The 26,781-nt window shown below is 37.3% G+C and overlaps 1 protein-coding gene across 2 annotated transcripts in view; it reads right to left on the bottom strand.

Moving 5' to 3' along the window:
- Positions 1-25,551, bottom strand: part of LOC143247674 (locomotion-related protein Hikaru genki-like) — a 58,833-nt gene extending 33,282 nt beyond the window's left edge. Inside the window, exons 1-2 of one of the 2 annotated variants that reach the window (XM_076496058.1) lie at positions 25,279-25,551; positions 2,770-2,967 (exon numbers count right to left, since the gene is read on the bottom strand). In XM_076496058.1, coding sequence (XP_076352173.1) covers positions 2,770-2,967; positions 25,279-25,375 — 295 coding nt within the window. In that variant the 5' untranslated portion in view covers positions 25,376-25,551. The remainder of the gene's footprint in view (positions 1-2,769; positions 2,968-25,278) is intronic. The other variant, XM_076496059.1, reaches the window with a different exon arrangement.
- Between the last annotated feature and the right edge of the window lie 1,230 nt (positions 25,552-26,781).

Here is a 26,781-nt window from a genome sequence, read left to right as displayed (position 1 = left end):
GACTTACAACGTTAGAAACAGGGTTTGAATACCGGTGGTGGGCAGAAAACAGATACAGCACTGTGAAGCTTTGTGCTAAACTTCAAACAAGCAAAACGAATTAGTGTTTTGAGAGAAGTTTGAACACTTAAATTTCTTTTTGAGAAAGTTTAAATATCTAGATTAACTCTTTGGAAGCAGTTCGAATATCTGATATAGTTTTGGGGAAACAGTTTGAACGTCTGAATTAGTTTTTTGGAAGCAGTTTGAAAATTTGTTCATCACCAGACACCTCGTTTTGTTTTTTTTATGGTGAATGAAACATCATAAATTCAACTCTCCACGAAGACTGATTTCAACAATAAAAGCCAGTTTTAATTATATGAAGGTGGTGGTGGGGGTTATCCCCACAGTGTATTAAGGGTAGTGGTGAGGGTTATCCCCACAATGTATTATTGAACATAGCCCATTTATGATATTTTATTCAGGTGAATAAAATTGACTGTGAACGCTATAATTATTGAGGTATGTGGATATAATTATTTAATTGATATACAGCGCCACCTGGATCACCTTGTTTAGTTTGTTGTCTAATGTTCTTTTTTTATTGTGTTTAACTTAATGTTCTTACCAATATTGTTTCTCACCAGACGCAAAACTCATAAATATTACACGGGTGCATCTAACGTAGGGAATTCGTGTACATATGTTAGTGTATTGTCTCCCTTCGGTACAGCGATAAGTCTACGGATTTACAACGCTAAAATCAGGGGTTCGATTCTTCTCGGGGGACTCAGCAGATAGTCCGATGTGGCTTTGCTAAAAAGAAAACACACATATTAGTGAACCAATATCAACAACAAATATTTCTGAGTATTTCTAGCATACGTAACGCCCACTGGAAGTCATCTTATATAAATTATTGTCGAAAATATCTGATTATTGAGCCGTAAAATTTTCCTTTAGGTTATTACCATATTAGACGATATTTTACTGATATAAACAAGTTTTTAAACGATTTATTTACAACAAAGCCAATAATATATTAAGGATGTTTATTTGGATGTAAAAAAGGCTTAAAACAAGATTATATACACCTCCAGACAAGAAGCTAAAATATGTCGTCAAAACTGTAAAAGGAGAAAGACAAAATGGTAAGACTTGTTTTAGTTTGATGGACTATCTGTGTTCCGCTGACCATGGAAATCAAAATCATTTAAATCACTGGGGGACAAAAAGGGAAAAAAGGTAACTTGTTATACACGGACTGTAGGTTTAGTTTGAAGTTTTTGTAAAGCTACACGAGCGCCATCTGCACTAGCCGTCCCTAATATAGCAGTGAAAGACTAGAGGGAAGGCAGTTAGTCATCACTACCCACCGTCAACTCTTGGGCTACTCTTTCACCATCACATGGTGGGATTGACCATCACATTATAACGTTACAACAACTCATAAGACGAGCATGTTTAGTAAGACGGGGATTCGAACCCGTGACTCTCGGATTGCCAGTCAAGCGCCCTCTAACCACTTGGTCACATAGACTGAATAAATTAATGCAAAGTTTAAACCTATCGGATCACTTTATGTTTCATATCCTGAGTGGGTTCAACTATTATATAATTAACTATTTTCGTAGTGAAATATCCATTTGAAAACAAGACTTGTAGTGTTATTTATGCACTTTTATTAAGGCTATAAAACCGATGTTTATAATGTCTTCAAACGAAAATTGAAGTTACGGTTGTTAAACTTGAAAACGAAATTTACATTTGTTTAATCATAGAACGGAAACGAGGCTTAGATTCTTGTAGTCGTGAACCGAAAGTTTGTAATGGTATCGTTTAAATCGATGCTGAATGGCAGCCATATTCTATTTATTTATTTTATGCAACAATTAACGCTGACACCATTAATTAAAGTAATGTGTACTTTTGACTGGAGTTAATGATTTGGTTCGATTACTTATGACAGTCTTCCATTCACAATTAGTTTCTTACGAAATGAAAACGTGTGGGTTTACGATTAATCAGTGGTTCGACATTTCTAGTTGATGGTACGAAGTAAGCCTAAAGTTTCAAGTAAAGGACATCGTCTGGTTTATGGTTCTCGAACGTGACGTAATAATAACGAAATCTTTTTAATGAGTAGCTCAAGGAATGGCCAGTAAAGCTTGATCGCTACGAGTGTTAGTTATGAAAACAACAACCATCTTGCTACACTCTGTCGGGGAACAACTTGTGATAAGACAGAAACTAGTTTACTTAGACTGAAGGTCAATATTCCACTAATTAATGAAAAATATTCGACAATGAACCTCAGTATTTCAGAATAATGCTATTCTTAGTAAGTGTGAATATAAGTTTATTTCGACCTGACATGACCTGGTGGCTCTAGGGCATTCCAACGGTAATCTCGAGTTCGAATTCCGTTACTGAACTTGCTCGCTCTTTCAGCCGTGTGGGCGTTATAATGTTATGCTCAATATCACAGTTCTTTGGTAAAAGTAGCTCAAGAGTTGGTGATGGATGGTGTTAACTAGTTGCCTTCCCTTTAGTCTACCATTTACATATTATGGAAGGCTTGTGCAGACTGCCCTCATGTATCTTTGTGTAAATATTTGGTGAACAAACCTGATATGATAGAGTTATGGCTACTACAGCGATGTTTGGGTACCTAATAAACACTGGATGCTTTATTTTCTGGAAGTTTTAAGCTAAATTTAATAGAAAAGAGGTTCTATAATTTCGTGTTTGTGGCTAGAGATAGAAAAAGATAGTCCTATACTTTACCTTCATCGATTCTACATAGAGGTCCTATCCAAACTCCATTTAAGCACTTGATCTTACACACTTGCTTTTGTCCTAGAGAGCCAATGACTTCAGGAAATCGAACTTCATAAACACCTTTAAAGTTCGTTCCTTGACCAAGCATTTCTGATCCGTTTACAATGAACTCTGGTAGAGTGCAGTTGCTGTGGTGTTCCGTCTCTTGAATATCAGAAATACCATGTAAAAACAAACAATCCAGTTATACATCGTTAAATCATAAAGAATGATATATTAGCACGATGTCTTACTTTTGATTTGGGCCTGACACGACCGGGTGGTGAGGGCGCTCGACTCGCAATCTGAGAATCGCGGGTTTGATTGCCCGTCACACTAAACATCCTCGCACTTTCAGCCGTTTGGGCGTTATAATGTGACGGCCAGTCCCCTATTCGTTGGTAAGAGAGTAGCCCAAGAGTTGGCGGTTGGTAGTAATAACTAGTTGCCTTCCCTCTAGTGTCACACTATTAAATTAGGGATGGCTAGTGCAGATAGCTCTTGTGTAGCTTTGCGCGAAATTAGAAAACAAACAAACTACTATGAGCAATTTATAAGACTTATAATATTTTAAATTATTCAATAATTTCTTTTGTCCTGAATTTATTTTTAATAGATGCCCAGTGAGTACAAAAGGAAGAAAACCAGTAAACTACGAATTACAGATTTTTTTGTTTTGTTTCGAGTTTCGCGCAAAGCTACACGAGGGCTATCTGCGCTAGCCGTCCGTAATTTAGCAGTGTAAAACTAGAGGGAAGGAAGCTGGTCATCACCACCCACCGCCAACTATTAGGCTACTCTTTTACCAACAAATAGTGGGATTAACTGTCACATTATAAAGCCCTCACGGCTGATAGGGCAAACATGTTTGGTGCAACTGGGATTCGAACCCACGACTCTCACATTACGAGTCGAGTGCCTCAGCCACCTGGCCATGCTGGACCTAAATTAGGTTTTGGTTTGGTTTGTTCAGAATTTCACGCAAAGCTACTCGAGGGTTACCTGCGCTAGCCGTCCCTAATTTAGAAGTGTAAAGACAAGAGGAAAGGAAGCTAATCATCACTACCCACCGCCAATTATTGGGCTACTCTTTTACCAACGGCTGAAAGGGCGAGTATGTTAATTGCGACGGGGATTTGAACCCGCGACCCTCGGATTACGAGTCGAGTGCCTCAACCATCTAGCCATGACGGGCCCAGTTTTAACAGAACGGGACACGTACCACGAATAGACAATTTATAGACGGACTTGTTACCTACTGAGCCACGCCCTGTTTTTTCGGTAATCAGAGTTGCGGTAGTAAGAAGATAGAAATATCTATTAAGCTCGTAAATGCACGAAATTAATTAAAGTAATGGGGTTTCGATTTCGTTTGGAGCAAACTCAAGAACCTTTGGTGATGAGAACTTGATAGGTTGGAATATGTTTCCCTACCTATAGACAATAGACGTAAATCGTTTTATAGTAGAGATTTTATTATTAAAACGAATTTGATAAAATATCATTACATCTTGATAAATCTTTAAACTCATGGTAGACTGACCATCATTAACACGAGTCAAACTTACGACACACATATTTTAAAAAACTTTCCAATGCTCCAGTTCAGTCATCTATATCTTTTCCTTTTTTACGTGAGTGTATCATAAGAGTAACAGTCAACGTACCCTCTCTTCGGTCAACTAAGAAGAGCAATCTAAGAGTCGGCGGAGGGTGCTATTAGTGAGCTGTTCTTCCGTCAAAAATTATAGACCTGTAGTTAGCTCCTGGGTGGCTTTTACAGAATTTTTTTTTAAACAGCGAGTACGCCTCTGCAAGTTTTATATATTTGAATGGTCGTTACAATCGTATTGTAAATATTTTCTTCATAAGATATTTAATAAAATGCAGTATTCTGCTACAAATTACCAATTTCGTCATTTTGTTCATCATCAATTGCCTTCTTTTTGCCCCCCGCTAGTACAGCGGTATGTCTCCGGATTTACAACGCTAAAATCAGGGGTTCGATTCCCCTCGGTGGGCTGAGCAGATAGCCTTTGTGGCTTTGCTAAAAGAAAAACACACGCCTTCTTTTTTTGTTATTTTATTGACCGGTCTCCAAAATGTATAAATGGTCTACATTTTCCCTTTAGATAGAACCTGCCGATCCATCAAGAACCCGAAGGTCTTTTAATTTAGAGTTCACTTCTCTTGTTGAGGTCAGCTATAGAATAGTAGATTGATTAAATTCCTCTGACGGTCCACCGATATATATATATATTACTTTAATTTATGACACGTCCAGTTTTCATCCACGTGTAGATGGGAGCCAATCAACAAAGGATAAACTTTGATAAAGGTAAGAAAAGAATGAGTGATGGACCACTCTCGAAATGTCCGTATGTTTCCTTTATGTGTATGTTGTATGTTTTTAAGAGCACACACATTTATACATAAACATACCTACATAAGTTAAAGATTTTTGTTATGACATAATTTTGCATATATTTATAAAGTTCTAATACGTAAGCCACTGGTTGTCAAGTTATCTCCCCCCCATCAAAGTTAGACACGTATCTCCTACAAATAATGAACACACTATTAATTGAGGTAAGGAAGTAGGAACAGGGAGGGACGCACGTGAAAGCATACCGTGAGAGACGCACGAGCACGTGAAAACATACCATGATAAATGAAATGTTCTCCTTTGCTCATGACACTTTTATTTTGATTGTTTAATATGGATGGCTCAGTTGTGCAGTAACACACTAACAGTTTACTCAGAACACGTTGCTGGAAATCTTTTACGGAACACTAGAATAAGCGGTTTCTGCGAAATGTTTAGAATTTCGTGATTATGACATTTATACTGAAAGTTATTTATGTTTAGTCAGAAGTAAAAAAAAATACATTAATAACAAATAAAGAGACGAAACACAACTAAAGAGAAGCAATAAGTATGTTGTTATAAAGAGGTTTTTAATTATTAGTTACAAGGTTTATAACTGACCATCGCAACACATTAAAATGAAATAAGATGGACGTATGGGTTAAATGAGATAGAAGTGTGGTTTCAATGAGATGGACTTATGGTTTACATGAGATAGAAGTGTGGTTTCAATGAGATGGACTTGTGGTTTAAATGAGATAGAAGTGTGGTTTAAATAAGATGGACTTGTGGTTTAAATAAGATGGACTGGTGGTTTAAATGAGATAGAAGTGTGGTTTCAATGAGATGGACTTATGGTTTAAATGAGATAGAAGTGTGGTTTCAATGAGATGGACTTGTGGTTTAAATGAGATGAACATGTGGTTTCAATAAGATGGACTTGTGGTTTAAATGAGATAGAAGTGTGGTTTCAATGAGATGGACTTATGGTTTAAATGAGATAGAAGTGTGGTTTCAATGAGATGGACTTATGGTTTAAATGAGATAGACTTGTGGTTTCAATGAGATGGACTTGTGGTTTAAATGAGATGAACATGTTGTTTCAATGAGATGGACTTGTGGTTTAAATAAGATGAAGTTGTAGTTTCAATGAGATGGACTTGTGGTTTAAATAAGATGAACATGTTGTTTCAATGAGATAGACTTGTGGTTTCAATGAGATGGACTTGTGGTTTCAATGAGATGGACTTGTGGTTTCAAATGAGATAGACTTGTGGTTTCAATAAGATGGACTTGTGGTTTAAATCAGATGGACTTGTGGTTTAAATGAGATGGACTTGTGGTTTAAATGAGATGAACATGTTGTTTCAATGAGATGGACTTGTGGTTTAAATCAGATGGACTTGTGGTTTCAATCAGATGGACTTGTGGTTTAAATAAGATGGACTTGTGGTTTAAATGAGATAGAAGTGTGGTTTCAATGAGATGGACTTGTGGTTTAAATGAGATAGAAGTGTGGTTTCAATGAGATGGACTTATGGTTTAAATGAGATAGAAGTGTGGTTTCAATGAGATGGACTTGTGGTTTAAATGAGATGGACTTGTGGTTTCAATGAAATGGACTTGTGGTTTAAATGAGATAGAAGTGTGGTTTCAATGAGATAGACTTGTGGTTTAAATCAGATGGACTTGTGGTTTAAATCAGATGGACTTGTGGTTTAAATGAGATGAACATGTTGTTTCAATGAGATGGACTTGTGGTTTAAATCAGATGGACTTGTGGTTTAAATCAGATGGACTTGTGGTTTAAATAAGATGGACTTGTGGTTTAAATCAGATGGACTTGTGGTTTAAATGAGATAGAAGTGTGGTTTCAATCAGATGGACTTGTGGTTTAAATAAGATGGACTTGTGGTTTCAATGGCAGTAGACAATTTCAAACATCTTATTTAGTATTAACAGTTAATAAAAAGTTTTCCACAATAAGTCGATAGCTAGATGTTCCAAAGTTATGCTCTAATACACTAGTGTTTATTTGTTCCTAGAGTTTCACGCAAAGCTGCACGAGCTGTTTCTAATTCAAAGAGGTAGACTAGAGGGGAAACATCTAACCAACACCACCTACCGCCAACGTTTGAGCTACTCTTTTTACCAATGAACAGTGGAACTGACCGACATATTTTATACCCTCCCCCCCATGTATGGTTATGGGATTCTAACTCACGACTCCATATTGCTAGTTTAGCGCCCTAAAGTCTACGAGGTCATTCATACAGTAAGTAGTGAAGTTATTTTCTAGGAATTCTAGGAATTGATGGTTGTTAGAAATGTTATATTTTTATTAACTTTAAACTCTGCGCTTCGAGGAGAAGTGGAACTCTTCACATATCGAACGTCTGCTTTCTCTGTATGTATTATGAGAAATAAAATGGGTCTATAAAGTCGCATTTCATCACTTCTTATATGAGTCTGAGACTTCACCATCAGCTCTGCATGTCTCTTCCAACACCATTATTGATTATTGATCCAACAATGATTATTGTATTTATTGTTAATATGAAAACTACACAATAGGCTATATGTGCCGTGACCGCCACGGGTATCGAAACTCGGATTTTAGAGTTATGAGCCTTCATACCCGCCGTTGCGCCGGTGTACTTTACGTAGCTGATCAGAGTGATGTGACTAAACCACGGTGTTGTAGATAGTGGCGGTACGAATGTCACTCGGTTTGATGAATGAATGCACGTGATGCACGGATAATTTCCCGGATTATCATACCTTGGTGCGGACGGCTATAACGAAACGCGATTTTGCAAATGTTTCTATCTCTGAAAGTATAAACTGACATATATCATCGTATTTTTTATAAACTTATATTTTAAGGACCTATTTCAGAAATAATTTACAGATAAAATACAAACACGTTTAAATAATGGTTTCTCCACGTTAGCGGCATCGACTTTTGGAAACAATAGCACATCATAAGATATTATAGGATATATAAATATATAAATTAGAAACAAGCTGAAACAGAAATAAGTTACTTAGTGAAGCGACTTTTTGTTTGACTTATTTTTATTTGGGTTTATTTTTTTAAAGTTATAACAAACTAACATAATTAGTCAGAGGTTTTGATTGGTTGTTTTTAGCGCTGTCCTTCCTTGCTTATTGGTCCTGGCATGGCCAAGCATGTTAAGGCGTGCAACTCGTAATCTGAGGGTCGCGGGTTCGCATCCCGGTCGCGCCAAACATGCTCGCCCTTTCAGTCGTGGGGGCGTTATAATATGACGGCCAATCCCACTATTCGTTGGTAAAAGAGTAGCCCAAGAGTTGGCGGTGGGTGGTGATGTCTAGCTGCCTTCCCTCTAGTCTTACACTACTAAATTAGAGACGGCTAGTGCAGATAACCCTGCGAAATTCAAAAAACAAACAAACAAGCAATCCTTGCTTATTTTGATTATTTAAGTTCATTAAAATATATTCATTTTCACTAATATATATATTTAATTAACTGTTAGAGATTTCTCGTCTGTTTCCAAAATAAAATAAGCATATTCCTGGTATACTTTACTGGTTCTTGCGATAGGTGTATTATTTGCAAAATACGTTTACCGATATCCGGTATCCCTCGGTGGCTTAGCGCTAAGTTTCAGGGATTATAACTCAGATACATCTGGTTTTCGATCCCTGATGCAGCCATACAAATCCCACCTTTATCTGGGTTTTGTCACTAATAATTTGTATTAAGATATCTTCTTTACTATAAACGCCCCCGAACTCAAAGTGCCTTAACAGCATTCTGCAGGTTTACAACAGAGATAGCCCATTGTGTAGCTTTGTGCTTAACAACAACCAAATTAAAAACAAATTATAAAGTGGGTCATTGTGTATATTTATATTGGTATTAAATTCTAGAGGGCGTTGGACTCTATATGCTAAATTTCACCAGTTAACAATAACATACAAAATCGTCTGGCACATTTTACACTGTAGCAGAATCAAAGCTTCATTACATACTGAAAACTAAAAAAACGACCCCTGTAGGATACAAAAAAGGTTGATAAATCCAATTAAAAAACAACAACAAACAAAATAATGATGAAACTCTAGAGCTTTCGTCAAGAGGCCAAGGTTGAATCCTGGGATATTTCCTCACTTGGTATAACCGTAGAGTAGCGCTTAACATTACATCTAATGTTGTAGCGACCTACTCTTTGTGAATCAATCTCTGCTACACCCAAGGATTACTTTGTCATCACTTGAACATTTTTCTTTGCTATATGTGCTTTATCCGTCGAATTTCTTCGAGAAACTGCAACAATCACAAAGAAACCCTTTACAAGAAAGGCTTTATCCCGGTCGGTTTTGCTGAGTTCTAGTGAGATCTATGTTACCGTGAAGAATGGGCTTTGATGTTGCAAAGAGTTTATGTCACAGAATGTCTTTTTTTTTCTTTCTTCTCTCTATCTTTTCTTCTTCAAAGCTTATAACATTTTTATTACTTTCCAAGCTTGCCGAATTCTGTCAACCTCTTCACCAACGTTGGAAAAAATTGCTCTTATACTTTTGAGGAATATGATTTTTTTTGTGTTTTGTTTTTTACCGTTCGGTTTGTAGAATAAAGGTTGACTTAAACGACAACGAAGCTGGATGTTACAATTATTAAAGCAGCATTGTTTGAAAGAAAATGTTACAATTATTTATGTAGATGAACTAATAAATATTTTTCTGTTTTTATGTTCTTGAAACAGAGAAAACAACTGAAAACAAACAAACAAAAAGTCTCGGTGTCTTGTTGGTCAATAAAAAATTCAAACGATAAAAATTGGGATTTGATTCCTGCGTAGGGCACAAAAAAAGCTATTGGTGAAACATTACGCTTGAACAGCTGAGTTTACGTTTAAACACAATGGGTTCTCTGTGTCTACCAAGGGTATCGAAACCCACTTTTTAACTGTAATATCCTTCCGCTGGATGGCGCGCATGAGCAGAACGAGAAGTATCATTAATGTCAGTCACGTGGAAATCTAAGCCTAGAAAGTATAAGAACTTAAATGGCTTTTGAACAGAAGAAATATTTTCAGCACTGTCACCGAAACAATTATTGAATCAGGAGGCCTCATCTCGTTATTTGACAGAATGACACAACATAACTCAGCGAGTCAAGATGTAATGACACATCAATCACTGAATCAGGAAAACGTGTCTCATTGACGCGATAGAATAACATAACGTCAGCTACAGAGTTAACAGAACATATTTTATAATATTGTAGGATGACTCAACTTCAATGACCGATTCAAGAGAACATATTTTATAATATTGTAGGATGACTCAACTTCAATGACCGAGTCAAGAGAACATATTTTATTATATTGTATAATGACTCAATATCAGTGATCGAGTTAAGACACCATATTTTATTATTTGATAAAATAACTCACCTTCAAAGACTGAGTCAAGAGACAGTGTTATGTTACATATATTGAAACATATTTCTATGCCTGGTATTCTCTGTTAAATCTACATTTTATATTAGAATATAAAGTTGGAACAGAAATTTTTAGGGCTTTCAGCGATTTTTTTCCAACAATTACAATATCTACGACAAAGAAATCTGAAATTATATTTAAAAAAATTAAATTATATTTACAACACAAACGATAAATATTCAAAATTTGCATTTATCACCATCATACCGTCACCATCATACCATCACTATCATTCCATCACCATCATACCGTCACCATCATTCCACCATCACCATCATTCCATCACCATCATACCATCACCATCATACCATCACTATCATTCCATCATCATACCATCACCATCATACAATTACCATCATACCGTCACCATCATTCCATCACCATCATACCGTCACCATCATACCATCACCATCATACCGTCACCATCATTCCATCACCATCATACCGTCACCATCATTCCGTCACCATCATACAATTACCATCATACCATCACCATCATTCCATCACCATCACACCGTCACCATCCATCGTATCACTACCATCATCACCATTGCCGTCATTATACGTCACCATCATTCCATCACCATCATTCAATCGCCATCGTTCATCACCATCATACCGTCCCATCATACCGTCACTCATCATTCATACCGTCACCGTCGTTCCATCGCATCATATATCATATCATTTCCATCGCCGTCATACCGTCACCATCCGTCGCCGTCATTGCCGTCACCGTCATACCGTCACCGTCATACTCCATCATATACCATCGCCGTCGTTCCCACACCGTTACCCGTCGTCGTCGTTCCGTCGCCGTCATACCGTCGCCGTCATATCCGTCGCCGTCGCGCATCGTCGTCGCCGTCGTACCCGTCATTACCGTCGCCGTCGTACAGTTGCCGTCATTTACCGTCATTGCGGTCGCCGTCGTTCCGTCGCCGTCGTACCGCATTGCCATAATGCCGTCGCCGTCGTACCAGTTGCCGTCGTACGGGTTCGCCGTCGTTCCGTCGCCGTCATTGTCATACCGTCGTTATCGTCGTTACCATCGCCATCATACCGTCGCCGTCATACCGTCGCCGTCATATACAGTCGCCGTCATGCCAGTCGCCGTCGTTCCGTCGCTATCATTCCGTCACCGTCGTTCCGTCGCCGTCGTTCCGTCACCATCGTACCGTCATTCATGCCGTCACCATCATACCGTCACCATCATACCGTCGCCATCATACCGTCACCATCATTCCATCGCCATCATACCATCACCATCATTCCGTCACCATCATTCCATCACCATCATACCGTCACCATCATACCGTCACCATCATACCGTCACCATCATTCCATCACCATCATACCGTCACCATCATTCCATCACCATCATACCGTCATCATCATTCCATCACCATCATACCGTCACCATCATTCCATCACCATCATACAATTACCATCATACCGTCACCATCATACCATTACCATCATTCCATCACCATTATACCGTCACCATTATACCATCACCATCATACCGTCCAAGTCGTAGATTTGTTTGTCACAACATTCGGGCAAAGTTACACAAAACTGTCTCTAATTTTAAAAGATAGATTAAAAAGAAGCCAGTTAACCGAGAACACCCGACACCAGCTCTCGGGCTACGCTCGTCTAACCGAACAGTTGGGTTTGACAGTCGTTCTTATGACGACCCCGCGACCCCAAAGTGAATAACACGTTTTTACAGTAACGGACCACGAACCGCGAAACTTTGAATTCAAAACCCCAACGTTCCATGTGTAGATAGTTTTTGCTTAGCTTTTCGCGAAGTTTCCAAACAATTATTTTGGTTCATAAGAGTCTTACAATTATGACACTTATCACTACTCTGTAATATTAAGTAGCATTTGAAACGTGAAAAGTTCTAAAGTGGTATTGTGATTGGTGTGCTGGGCTGCGGCTCGTAAATTCCGTCTGATCAGCAGTTCTAAGTTTGAGAAGAGCTTGCTTGAGCCTTGGAGGTGCCTCACCTGGCCGTTTAACCAACATGTTGCATAAGGTACCACTTAATTTCGAATCACTGTCTGTCTTTACTTTAAATGGACATATAACTGATGTCTTAAGAGTGTGCAGTGCCGAAGTTTAGGTGATAAGAAAACTCTAACGCTAAATACATCCATCAGTAGAATGAATATGTGTTTTTCCAGTAAATATCACTCTACCAGGAATAATAGAATAAATAACGCAAGGGATGAACTCGTAATGCCGACCCCTACGTCACTTCTGGAGTGGAGGCTGAGGGCACATGCGAACTACTTTATAGGAAATAATCTGTGTGCTTGCAAAATGTTATTTCGATAGTACAAAGTACAACATATGTGTGTGTATATATACCGATCGTTTGATAAGACGGTCACATATTAAGTAAACGACGTCCCCCAAATTACTGATGAACGAAACAAATTAACACGAGGAGGGAAACTTTACGGGTTGTACAAGCAACACGCGGAAGATTGAGTTTCACAGCACGAAGGGAGTTAATAGTTTATTTTCAGGAGAACTTAGGCTTAGCACGTTACAAGCTAAGTAATTAACAGCAATAAACTTACTCTAGTAGCCTAAAGGTGGTCTGTAGACTTTTGAAGAGCAATCTTCACCAGTTAAAAGCGAAATAAACAATATTTAAGACTGTCTAAACATCTTTTGCAATATTCTGTGCTATAAAAGAGACCGTTAAAGAAGATAAACTCCAGACGAAAAGAGTGTAAGTTATCAGGGCGTGGATAAGAGAGACGTTATGTGTCCGATAATCGAACAGTTCAGCTCATACTTACATGAGATTTTTTATATGTCTACTCTTGACGTATTCTCCCCGTTTTAATATGTTCTTAACACTATATTTACAGTTGTGGCACAAGTACGATTAACGTACGAACTTCCAGTTTTATTTCAGGTTTTAAATCTATATTTTTATGTTTCAGCAGACGATATTATACAAGTAGGCCCGGCATGGTCAGGTGGTTAAGGCATTCGACTCGTAATCTGAGGGTTAAGGGTTCGAATCCCTGTCACACCAAACATGCCCGCCCTTTCAGCCGTGGGGGCATTATAATGTGACGGTCAATCCCACTATTCGTTGGTAAAAGAGTAGCTGAAGAGTTAGCGGTGGGTGGTGATGACTATCTGCTTTCCCTCTAATCTTACATTGCTAAATTAGGGACGGCTAGCGCAGATAGTCCTCGGGTAGCTTTGCCCGAAATTCAAAACAAACAAACAAATCATAGAAATATGAACAAACATACAGATTTCAACCTGTTTTAGCAACGCAACCGAAAAACTCCATTTCATAAATATAAAATAGCTCTATTTTCAAAATTCGATTACGTTAAAACATTGACTAATTCCTGAACGAAACCTTTCCATTGTTAATTTCAGTGTGCCATGCTCTGAGGTTTAATTCTGATTGTGAGTTTGTTTGAAAAACATTGCGTTGGTTGAGTACCGATATCCTGGTGTGTTCTACACAAAGTTTATTTGTTTTCAGGAATTAGTCGTTGAGCTACTCAATGTTTTTATGCTCACAGCCTTTTCCTAGTCTTGAACTGATAGATTAGGGGGATTTGACTGTTACTTCTAAAGCGCATCAACAACCCTAAAGTGTGAAGTGCTTTTTTCCTTCGTCAGCGAGTTGCGAGCAATAAACTTTCGAATTCCTAGTCCGATCATTCTAATTAGTAAGCCATGCACAGTTTCCTCACACAGAGAGACGGAGATGTTGATACGAAAATCGAACGTCTTTTTTTTAATATTTTCAATTCGGATTTAAATTTCACTAGCGACCATACATCTCAAAGCGTCAGAAATTTCGTCCACCTGCAAAGGAACTGTTGTGAAACTCGAATTTACACAATTGTCTGTTTGTGCCGTGCTTACTATGGTTATCGAAGCCCATATAGGGAGAAGAAATGGACGGATATAATGAATAAATTGAGCAGAATTGAAATCATGCTAACGGACATAGTTTGTTTTAACCTTAGAACATATGATTACCAGCAAAGAAGTCCACCTGGAAATTCACAATATGCACTGATTTATGTATTTTGTGGACCTTTTCAGTTTGTTTTACAGAACGGGTTTTGTTATTCGTAAGTTATTTTTAAGTTCTGATTTATTGCGTAAATACACTTTTGATCAGACCCTGTGAATAAAACCTTGAAAACGTAGTATTATAAATAACCCATCTATAAAACGATGCATTCAAATGGAAACGAAAAATAAATCCAAAACTCGATATTTCTGAACTTGTAAAACGATTTAACAACATAACAAAGTGAAATCTAAAAATAAACATTGTTTTTAGCTTAGTCTTTTGAAGGTATAAAACATTTGAAACGAGACATTTGTCCCGAAAGAAACATTCCTTGAGTTATGGTTTTGTAAAGCGGGCTTCTTGTCATGTAAAACAGCTATGCAGGAGAAACAGTTATACAGGGATTATTTTCCGTGTGTGGGTTTTATGGGACAGTAACGACGACATGCGTCCAAAAGATACATGTCAATCATTTCATGAATTTGTATTGGAAAAGAAACTCAATATTTGCTAACGTTCTAAGGAAGTTATTTGTATTTTAAACAGTGTCATGGTTACGTGGTTAAGGTATACAGAAACGTATAAAATGATAGTAATAAAATGCGAATGTTTCCAATATATATTTTTAATGAATAGCACTATGTAACACAAGTTGTGTTCCTGGATAGTATGTGTTATTTCTTAATTGCTTATGTTGTAAAAGTACAAAAATGACCATTATTCTCTTCAAACTTTGCTTTTGTGACCTGGATAATGAAATTTAGAAATTAACCTATTTTCTATGTAAAAACAGACAAATTTGCACATTTTCATTTACATAAGGTCTGAATAAAACAACATATGAATCAAGATTTACATGTATTTATACTAAAGTTATACAAAAATGTTTAGAAGTGAGCAGTTTTTCGAGATTTTCGACTGTAATGTTACTCACTTTCACGTATCAGCACCCAAATATAGTCTCCCATCATGTTTTCTTTATACGCTCCCAGGTCACAAAAGCAAAGTTTGAAGAGAATAATAGGTCTTTTCGATTTACTTTGGGCATAAGAAAATAAGAATAACACTTTCTGTCCAGGAACAAGATAAATTAAAAATTTGTTACACAGTATTATTAAACGTATACCGAATTATATTAAGATTAAAACTCATTTTACTAAGTTATATTATGATTAACTCTAATATTACCGACTTGTTTTAAGATTAGCTCTCAATTTACTAAACTATATTAAGGTAACCTTCAAATGACCGAATTATTTTAAGATTGGCTCTTAATTTACCAAACTATATTAAGATAATCCTCAAATGACTGACGTATTTTAAGGTCTACTTATCTTGGGCTACTCTTTTACCAACGAATAGAGAGATTGTCCGTTACATTATAACGCCTCTACGGCTGAAAGGGCGAGCATGTTTGGTGCGACAAAAATGCGAACCCGCGACCCTTAGATTACGAGTCGCACGTCTTAACACGCTTAGCCATGTCGGGCCCCACACGAAAAAAACTGAAAATTATATTTTCTCGATCTAGACAAACCTTTTTCAAAACGCGTGTAATCGTCTTTATGACATATCGAAACATATAAAAAGACTAGAGGGACGAAAGCCAATGACACTTGATTTATTCCATTTTGTAAACGTTTTGATGAATAGCTTATTTTACTGATTGCCTTTGTCAAATTAAGCCTTTTCGTAAAGGCTTTTCTATCTCTGTTTCAATGGTAGTAATAATTAAAACTGTCTTGTAAATATATTCCTCTTTCTCGAACTAATTTATTTTATCACGTTCTAGTTTAATTACGGTAGATGTCACAAGCATCACTTCGTGTTGGATCGGCTAGAGATAGTTTGTTGGTTCCTTTCTATTGTTTTGGATGTAGCTAGTTCCCACGCGGGCAACACCACACGCAACAGGCACAGGCAGGATACATAATCACGTGTCAAGAGGCGGCATTAGTAGACAATTAGTTATGGGTCTTGAAACAACGTTATCGTATGACTAGTTTTGTGTCTTGGGACGACGTTTGCTGTGAGTTATGAATAACACAAACTTGCCTTTTGGTTACATTAGCGACGACTCGTTGTCTTTATTTAAAACGAGTGCTGTAAGTTTCGTCCAATTACCGTTTGCTGTTTCGAACATTTTAATCTACAACTACAAATTCACTAAACTGTTTTAGAGGGTGCGTTTCTTTAAATACTCAAAATATAGTTAAAACAGAGAAGATCGAAATATAGCAGCTATTAACTGATGTTACTTAACAACTATTCTAGCTCGTTGTAAAAATACACAACACAAATATAGTTTGTACCAGTCTTTCTGTGCCTCAATTATAAAAATAACACTTTCTTTCCTAGCTCAAGCGATGCCAACTGTTTACACTTTCGGGCTCTGGCATGGTCAGATGGTTAAGACACTCGACTCGTTATCTGAGGGCCGGAGACTCGAATTTCCGTTACACTAAACATGCTCGCCCTTTCAGCCGTGTAGAGGTTACAATGTTTCAGTCAATCCCATTATTCGTTGGTAAAAGAGTAGCCCAAGAGTTGGCGGTGGGTGGTGATGACTAGCTTCCTTCCCTCTAGTCTTACACTGCTAAATTATGGACGGGTAGATAGCCCTCGAGTAGCTTTGTGTGAAATTCAAAACAAACCAAACCGAGCCACACTTTCAGATGGCATTTACCATAATGTTAACACCCCCCCCCAAAAAGAAAATTATATTTAGATAAACAAAGAACATTTTCTATATTACATTTTGCTCGTTTCTGATACAAATAAGGGAAAGTGTTAATAAAAAAAATACTGTCTTCTCTGTGGGTGGCAATTTGTTCTTTTGAATAATGAAAAACAAAACAAGACATTTCTTCTACCGTAATCCATTTCACATTTTTCTTAGATCCAAGCAACTTCTAGGAAATGGCCACTAAGAACAGTCAAAAGCCTTTCAAGTCTGTTTCTTGTGGTTGGTCGTCTTTGGTCTGAGGAAGGATAATGGAAGCATTTTTCCGTCCATTTCCATCCTTTGTTGCTGCTTCCAGTTCTATTGAATGGAGGTCTTTCATTGTGATGAACGAACAACATTCTTTGGACCATCATGTCCAGTCGTCTTGTGTATAAATTATATCTATATCTTCTATGGAGCCAAAAGAACAATAAAAGTTGTCCACATGGTACGCGCGCTTCGATAGAATGATTTTCTTTGAACGCAATTGATCCAGGTCTTCAAATTAAAAAATATATATATATATCAAAATTATCTATTATTTCTACAACGTTTTTATCTCTGTTTAAATTTAATATATAAAATATCAGAATTTTAGAATCGCTGTTTAGGGTAAAACTGGAACTTTTTTCTTGCATCGTATGGTGAAATTTTATTCAGGTTGATCAAATACATTCCATATAATTTTTTTTCCCACGTGAAGTAAACATCTGTGCACCAGCTAATTATAATTCAAATTGCAGCAAAAATTAAAAGTTTACACTCACTACCTTTGTTTTAAAAGCTGAAAGCTTTGAACTTTGATATCATTGCGTAATTCATTGCTCAAATATCAACAAACACCAGCAGTCAGGAGCTAAAATAAACGTTTCTGAATAATTATAGCTGATTTAAAGACAGATCAGCTGCTTTTAGTTTGTATTTTAACTCTGAGATAGAAAAAGGAATGATTAGACAGCCACTAAAGACTCAACTAAGAACAGCCTGGAATTATCCAGAATGTCATTATGTACAGCCGTTAATGTGATTTAGTGTGTTTTTTACTCCTAGTCCCAAGCTCGTTTCTGTGCATCAAAACTTAAATATAAATTACAGAACCTATTTTCTTGGCATTTAAGAATATCCCTAAGGAATGGTTGTAATTACCAAGTTGCCTTTAGTTTGTAAAGTAGTTCAAAAGTAGTTCAAAAGAATTTAATCACGCATTAAATCTTTAATTGAAAGCTATGACTCTTAATACTGCGTTATTTTTAGGTTTCTGAAACAAACGTTATACAGTTTCAAGAAAATTTGAAATATTTAATTGAGAGTTATGAGTGAATATAAGACATTCATAGTCACTGAAAGACTTGTGTTATATTCTTCGCTCATTTGGATTTGTTTGAAATTTCGCGCAAAGCTACATGAGGGCTATCTGCGCTAGCCGTCCCCAATTTAGCAGTGTAAGACGAGAGGAAAAGCAGCAATTCATTACCACCCACCGCCAACTCTTGGGCTAATCTTTTACCAATAAATAGTGGGATTGACTATCACATTATAACGCCCCTAGGATTGAAAGGGCGGGCATGTTTGGTGTGACGGGAATTCGAGCCCGTGACCCTAAAATCGCGAGTCAAGCGCCCTCTAACCACTTCGCTATGCTGGGACAAACTATATAGTTCCGTAGGGTATAGTGACAATGTTATGTTCAACTTTTATTATTTTAATATAAGAAAATTCGAAAACAACACCTATAATATTTTTAAGCGTAAATTTCGACACCTAATTTTGATGACTGTAGTCGGGTAACATTTTAAGGGGCGTTATGGTTAGATCCCAATCTGTGTATCAAATTTGAATCCCCTCACAGAATGTGCTCACCCTTTCAGTCGTGGGGGCATTATATATGATGGTAAACGTCACTATTCGTTGTTAAATAATCGTCCAAGAGTTGACGGTGGGGAGGTGACTAGATGCTTCCTTCTTGTCTATGGCTTTTAAATTAAGAACGACTATCGCATGTGGTCCTTAAGTTGCTTTCCGTGAAATTTCAAAAACAAACAAACAAAAACAATTTGAAGAAAGTTAATTTTGTATTAACAAAATCTGATTTTTACGGATAAAATAGAGGGCTCTGAACAGAAAGATAATTTACATTTCATAAAATAGAGGGCTCTAAACAGAAAGATAATTTACATTTCAAAAAATAGAGGGCTCTGAATAGAAAGATAATTTACATTTCATAAAATAGAGGGCTCTGAATAGAAAGATAATTTACATTTCATAAAATAGAGGGCGCTGAATAGAAAGATAATTTACATTTCAGGACATTCTCAAACGAAAACCGTCTAGGTGATCGTAAAGTGTCAAACCTATCAGAACTGTCAGCAAATTATTGTGTGTTGCACGATTTATTTAGGAATTCTATGGTCATGTTTTCGGACATACATCGAATTTTTTCTCTCGACATTTTTGTGTTTTACTGTCGTCTCAGTATGAAATTATTTATCTTTATTCCGAGATCTACCCCCAAAAGAGTAGAGAAGAATTCTGACAACAAAAATCACAAAAAAATAATTTGTTTGAGACTAATGAAATAATGGGGGACACATCCCCTATCGTTACATTGTTTAGGAACAAAATCTGCACTTTATTATTATAATACTCAGTCGTCATTTTATTTCCAGTGAAATAAAAAACAGATTTGTGATGAAACAAATGAAATAATGGGGAACACACCCCCTTTCGATACGTTCTTTATGAATAAAATCTGTTTTTTTTCCTGCTGTGATAAACAGTCCTCAAATCATTTACCAGCAAAGTCAAAATATTATATTTATGCTGAAATAAATGAACTAGCGACATCCGCTATAGATACGTTTTTCATAAACAAAACCTGTACTTTTTTATTATGATGAACAGTCGTCAGGTCATTTCTAGTTAAGTTTATGTCACCAAAGAAATTTACATACTGTGAATTCGAAAACATTAAATTTATGTTGTTGTTTGTTTTCTACTTGGTTTGTTTTGAATTTCGCGCAAAGCTAAATACACGAAGGCTATCAGCTCTAGCCGTCCCTAATTTTGCAGTGTAAGACTAGAGGGAAGGCAACTAGTCATCACCACCCACCGCCAAATCCCACTACTCTTTTACTGACGAATAGTGGGATTGACCGACACATTATAACACCCCCACGACTGAAAAGGCGAGCATGTTTGGTGCAACAGGTATTCGAACCCGCGATCCTCAGATTACGAATCGAATGCCTTAACCACCTTCCGGGCCTCTACTTGTTTTATTGGACGAAACAACATCACCAAGGTAATAATTGAAACATGTGTAATTAAAAAGTCAAATTCGGCCAAGTCATTACTCACGTTATTTGCTAATTAAAGCAGTATTTTTAAATTGAATTATATGACCTAACTGAAGTAATTTTACAACAGTAACGACAAAGATAAAATGTAACTACATTTGTTTTATGGATATTATTTTGAAGATGAGATTGAAGACGGATCTCACTCAGATATTTTGTGCTGGTTTTATCCACTTGATAAGTATTATTTAATTTTTTAAATTGGCAAATTAAAACCAGAAAGGCATAATAATTTTCTCATTTTCAGAAATCATGTATAACTGTTATTCCAGTTTAAGGTGTTAAAATTTCACCTGTGAAATTAATAATTTGCACCCTAAGATAACACTTTGTCTTCATACAAGGGAAGCTAAACTTATCCGGCATGGCCAGGTGGTTAAGGCACTCGACTCGTAAGCGGAGGGTCGCGGGTTCAAATCCCCCTTACCTCAAACATGCTCGCCGTGGAGTCGTTTTATGTGACGGTCAATCCCCATGTCGTTTGTGAAAGAATACCGCAAGAGGTGGCGGTGGGTGGTGATGACTAGCTGCCTTTCCTCTAGTCTTACACTGCAAAATTAGGGACGGCTAGCGCAGATAGCCCGCGTGAAGCTTTGCGCGTAATTGAAAACAAACCAAACTTACGTCACCTGGTAACTATTTTTTTTTTATTTGCAGTTAAGCACAAATCTCCTCAATAGGCTATCTCTGTGCTGCCCATCACGTTGAAAATCCGCAGACATAGCGCTATGTTACTGGGGACTATGACATAAATTCCCAGTTTTGGTAAATATATAACATAAATTATTAATAGATTTAAAGTTGACCATATGATAATGGAATATTTTTGGTGAAAGATTTATTGATTTATTTGTAATGTATTTTCTATAATTAAACTCTATGTTATTTCTACCGAAATTAATAAAAATTAGAAATTGGCTTTATTTTTCAGAGCCATTAGAGACGGCTATGAAATTAGGGCTTGTGTTTCGTTAAGTTGTTAAAAGTCATCTTCTCGCGAAATATTCGTATGTCAGCCTGTCATTCGAACATGGGACATCACGTGTGTGAAAGATTGCATTGCATGCAGTGCGCGTGAAGACATGATTCGTAACGTTGACGTGGTTCAGCTATATGCTGAAAAACCGAACTAGAATATATAAAAGCAAATTTTGAAATGTTAAGCAGCTCGTAGAGATGAGGAGAAATGTGAATCCTGCAGTAAAATTCTTACAAAAAAGAGCTTTTAATAAGTCGTACAGGTGCGACCCTACATCTGCAGCGACTTAAAAAAAAAGAAAAAAAAGGCTTAAGTGTATCATTATATGTCCTACTTATCGGAAGTCCTGTTGACAACAAGCAATCTCAAGTCTAAGAAATCTTTCATTCATTCATTGATTGGATCGTATCACACATTGAACTAAAACTTCCTGAAGACAAAACCCAAACTCTATACATTGGTATGGCGTTGCAGTATTTCCCATTATGTACGCTTGAGGGTAAGGCTTATGACCCGTAAACTCGCGAGTTCGATCCCTGTAGAGGATTCAGCATGGTTTGTTTGTTCACAAGAGCTCTTAATTTCGTTTGGTGTTATGTAACAATGTTATATTGTGTAAGGCAAGGTGTTAGCTCTCTTAGTTTTAAAGCCAACGTTGTCTATAAAGTTTTAAAAAAACTTCCATAGCTAAAAAGAATCTCCGTTGAACGATAGACAGATAGATTTAATTTGAAAAATTACCGAGTTTTCAGGTATGCTCAAAGTAGGCCGTGTACAGAGACGTACAATGTCGCTATACACAAAAGGCCGTGTACAGAGACGTACAATATCGCTATACACAAAAGGCCGTGTACAGAGACGTACAATGTCGCTATACACAAAATTCATATTTAAAGCGATTGTATCTCAAAATCATCTATCAGAGATGAACTGTAGAAATACTGAACATGACAAAACAAGTGATAAGTATATTGTTCTACATACTGCATTCAGTTTTGTTCAAAGTAGCATTGCTTTTATTTGCTCACGGCGAGTCTGGTTCCAGTCTATGCTAGACTATAAAATATTTCTACGCTAAAAGCTGTGGGTGCATTATAAAGGTGACGGCTAATCCATTAGCGTCGATAGTGGGAGATATAGTGCTACAATATGGCTGCCTTTCTACAGAATTAGAAACAGCGGCACACAGCTTTATCGTAAATATAATACAAATGCCATACTTTATTTTTCTTGCTCTCAATAGCGCGAGGTTTGTGATTTTAAATAAACCACGTGTTAGCGTGCAGGATGCTGCGAGAATCAGTGGACACTGACCAGAAATGATGTAGCCACATTTAGGGTTAGTACTTGACATATTGAAATAGCTCGGAAATTATCTTACAGTTTTCTGAGCACATCTTATCACAGTGAAACTTATTATGGTAAATGTACTTCTGAAGATGTTTAGTTTCGGTTGAGGATGTAATTATTTTAAATACGACGTGAAGTTTAGTTTCTGTAGGATATGTCAGTTGAGGATGTAATTATTTTAAATACGACGTGAAGTTTAGTTTCTGTAGGATATGTCAGTTGAGGATGTAATTATTTGAAATACGACGTGAAGTTTAGTTTCTGTAGGATATGTCAGTTGAGGATGTAATTATTTGAAATACGACGTGAAGTTTAGTTTCTGTAGGATATGTCAGTTGAGGATGTAATTATTTTAAATACGACGTGAAGTTTAGTTTCTGTAGGATATGTCAGTTGAGGATGTAATTATTTTAAATACGACGTGAAGTTTAGTTTCTGTAGGATATGTCAGTTGAGGATGTAATTATTTTAAATACGACGTGAAGTTTAGTTTCTGTAGGATATGTCAGTTGAGGATGTAATTATTTTAAATCCGGGTTTTCTCATTATTTAGTTGTTCTATGTATATGTGAAGGATTTGGAACTAAGTCGTGCGAATAAGCGGAAAGACAAGTGTGTGTGTGTGTTTTCTTAGAGCAAAGCCACATCGGGCTATCTGCTGAGCCCACCGAGGGGAATCGAACCCCTGATTTTAGCGTTGTAAGAGAAAGACAAAAGTAGGTCTTATTTGAGTAAGTTCGTCATGCTTCGCCGTATTTGGTTAGATTATAGTGGTAAGGTTCACAAAATTTTAACACATAAAAATATTGTGAAACCAACGTTACAGATGTTTGTTTGTTTTGTTTCTTTGATTTCGCACAAAGCTACTCGAGGGCTATCTGCGCTAGCCGTCCCTAATTTAGTAGTGTAAGACTAGAGGAAAGGCAGCTAGTCATCACCACCCACCGCCAACTCTTAGGCTACTCTTTTACCAACTAATAGTGGGATTGACCGTTACATTATAACGTCCCCACGGCTGAAAGGGTGAGCATGTTTGGCGCGACGGGGATGCAAACCCGCGACCCTCAGATTACGAGTCGCACGTCTTAACACGCTTGGCCTTGCCGGGCCTAACAGATGTTTAATGTTCTATACGAAAATGTAAAGTACCACAAGTGTGTCTATATTTAGTTTATATGTAACAAAAATAAATCATGTACCTTTTCTGATACATGTATATACTTTTGATAGTTTTGATTTCCCAGGGTTCATTGTTTCGCTACTTGTGTTTAAACGTGAAGAATGCTGATTGGTTGGATTTATTAGTCATCGAATTATACCTATCACATAAAGATCGAATCCTTGTCACACCAAACATGCTCGTCCTCATAACCGACGGGGCGGTTATAAATGTGACAATCAATCCCACTATTCGTTGGTAAAATAGTAACCCAAGAATTGGCGGAGGGTGTTGATGACTAGCTGCCTTTCCTCTAGTCTTACATTGCTAAATTAGAGAGGGCTAGTGCAGATAGCGTAGCTTTGCGCGAAATTCAGAACAAATCAAACCAAACAAAATCACTTTAAAACGTGAGGCGTCCAACGAAGATCGTTTGTATGAAACAGAACAGATCTTCAATATTACACAAGTAGGAGAAATATGGCAAGTCTAAGGCCTTACAACGCTAAAATCCAAGGTTCGATTCCCCGCTGTAGACATTGCAGGTAACCCAACGTGTTTTTTCCATACGACAAAAGATGTTCGTCATACCAGAGACGTTGTTGAACGCATTTAGATACACATCAATTTGGACGTAACATAAACCATGTTGGACGTAACATAAACCATGTAACCCTCATCATATGTGTGCAGCGTCGAAACGGGCTTTAGATTCGTTTTTAACGCAAATCTACACAAAAGACTTACCCGCATACAACATCCATAAGTGATATACTAGAGGGAGGGCACCACCCGACGCCAACTCTTGTGGTACTCTTTTACCAACGAACAGTGGGATAGACCGTACATTATAACGCTTCCTCGGTTAAATGTGCGTGCAATTTCGACGAAGAGGGGCTATGTAGTTTCGAAAAGCACAATTGAAACTGAAAACCATCTTAGCTGGAAATAAATAAATTGGTTTACCTTTTGAGTCCATTAGCGTGAACTGTCCTATTTCAAAGAACGTAGAGAAAAGAACGAAACAGACAGTTTTTAAGACGTTAAGCCTGCAAGAACACATGTCTTCAGTCGGGAGCTTCCAGTTTCAGGCAATTAACTGTAAAATGGGATAATGTATAATTTCAACTACTCGACCAATGGAACTTCGGTGATAAAGTCCAAAACCTTTTCTTCTTCGCTTGAATGACTTCCTGGTCTCTCTCTGCTCACGAGTCATACGGACCGTTGTATTTTGCGGTGAGCTTTCCTTATTTTCAGTTGCCAAAGCAATCGATACGTCAAGTCTGAGTTCACCAATGAACAAAACGGCGTAGCAGTTTCCAGAGGGCGCTGCTGTTAACCAGACCGCGGCTGCTGGAAGTTTCCCGAGAGATTTCATGGTCTTAACATGAGAGTAAAATGTTACTAACGGGCAACCTCTACGGCTCTTAACACCGAAGAAGTTAAACCAATAAAATCGGAACTTCTGTTTTCAAATCAAAACTCGTTCTTCTTGTTTCACAATAACTTTGTGATTGTTTTAATTCTGCGCATGTCCTATATCCTACAGCCAATAAAATATTGTTTCCTCCACAAGTGTAAGAGAGGTTTAAATGATTTGGTTTATTTGGAATTTCGCGCAAAGTTACACGAGGGCTCTCCTTCCTAGCCGTCCCCGAATTTGAAGTGATGAACTAGAAGGAAGACAGTTAGTTAACTACACCCACCTACAACTTCTGGACTATTATTGTTAGACATAATATTGGGATTTGATCACCACAATCCCAAAGTCCAAGAACCGCAGTATGCTCACCTATAAGCCACGCTTGATCCGATAACATTTCCATAGATTTATTTTCATCTTAAAGCAATATAAAAAATTTTGGTACCCAAGGGCAATAAAGGCAATACACGAAAACTGTGATTATATCTTAATGTAATAACGGACATGTGTTACTAAAAAAAACAAAAACATTACGGCCTGGCATGGCCAGGTGATTAAGGCGCTCGACTCGTAATCTGAGGGTCACGGGTTCGAATTTCCGTCACACCAAACATGCTCGCCTTTTCAGCTGTGGGGGCGTTATAATGGTACGGTTAATCCAACTATTCTTTGGTAAAAGAGTAGCCCCAGAGTTGGAGGTGGGTAGTGATAACTAGCTGCCTTCCCTCTAGTCTTACACTGCTAAATTAGGGTTAGCTAGGGCTATCTGTTGTAATTTTCGTTTAGCATTGCGCGAAACTAAAAACAACAAAAAAAAATATTAAGCAGAAATAAGAAAGTGTAGAAGAAAATTAAATATATTTGTTTTCTGTCAGAATCTGTAAGCGTCTTACGAAACCTATTAGAATAATATATAAGACTTTTAAATCTGCGAGCAGGTGCGGGGCGTTATCTGAGCAATAAAATGGAGGACTTATAACGTTAGAATTTAAGGTTTGATCTCTGAGAAAAAAACATCACTCTGCAGCTTCTCGCTAAAACAA

The sequence above is a fragment of the Tachypleus tridentatus genome, chromosome 3 (genome assembly GCF_004210375.1).
Source record: "Tachypleus tridentatus isolate NWPU-2018 chromosome 3, ASM421037v1, whole genome shotgun sequence".
NCBI classification, from domain to species: Eukaryota; Metazoa; Arthropoda; class Merostomata; order Xiphosura; family Limulidae; genus Tachypleus; species Tachypleus tridentatus.
The sequence above is the reverse complement of the archived record's forward strand: the minus strand, read 5'-3'. Positions and strand labels throughout refer to the sequence as shown.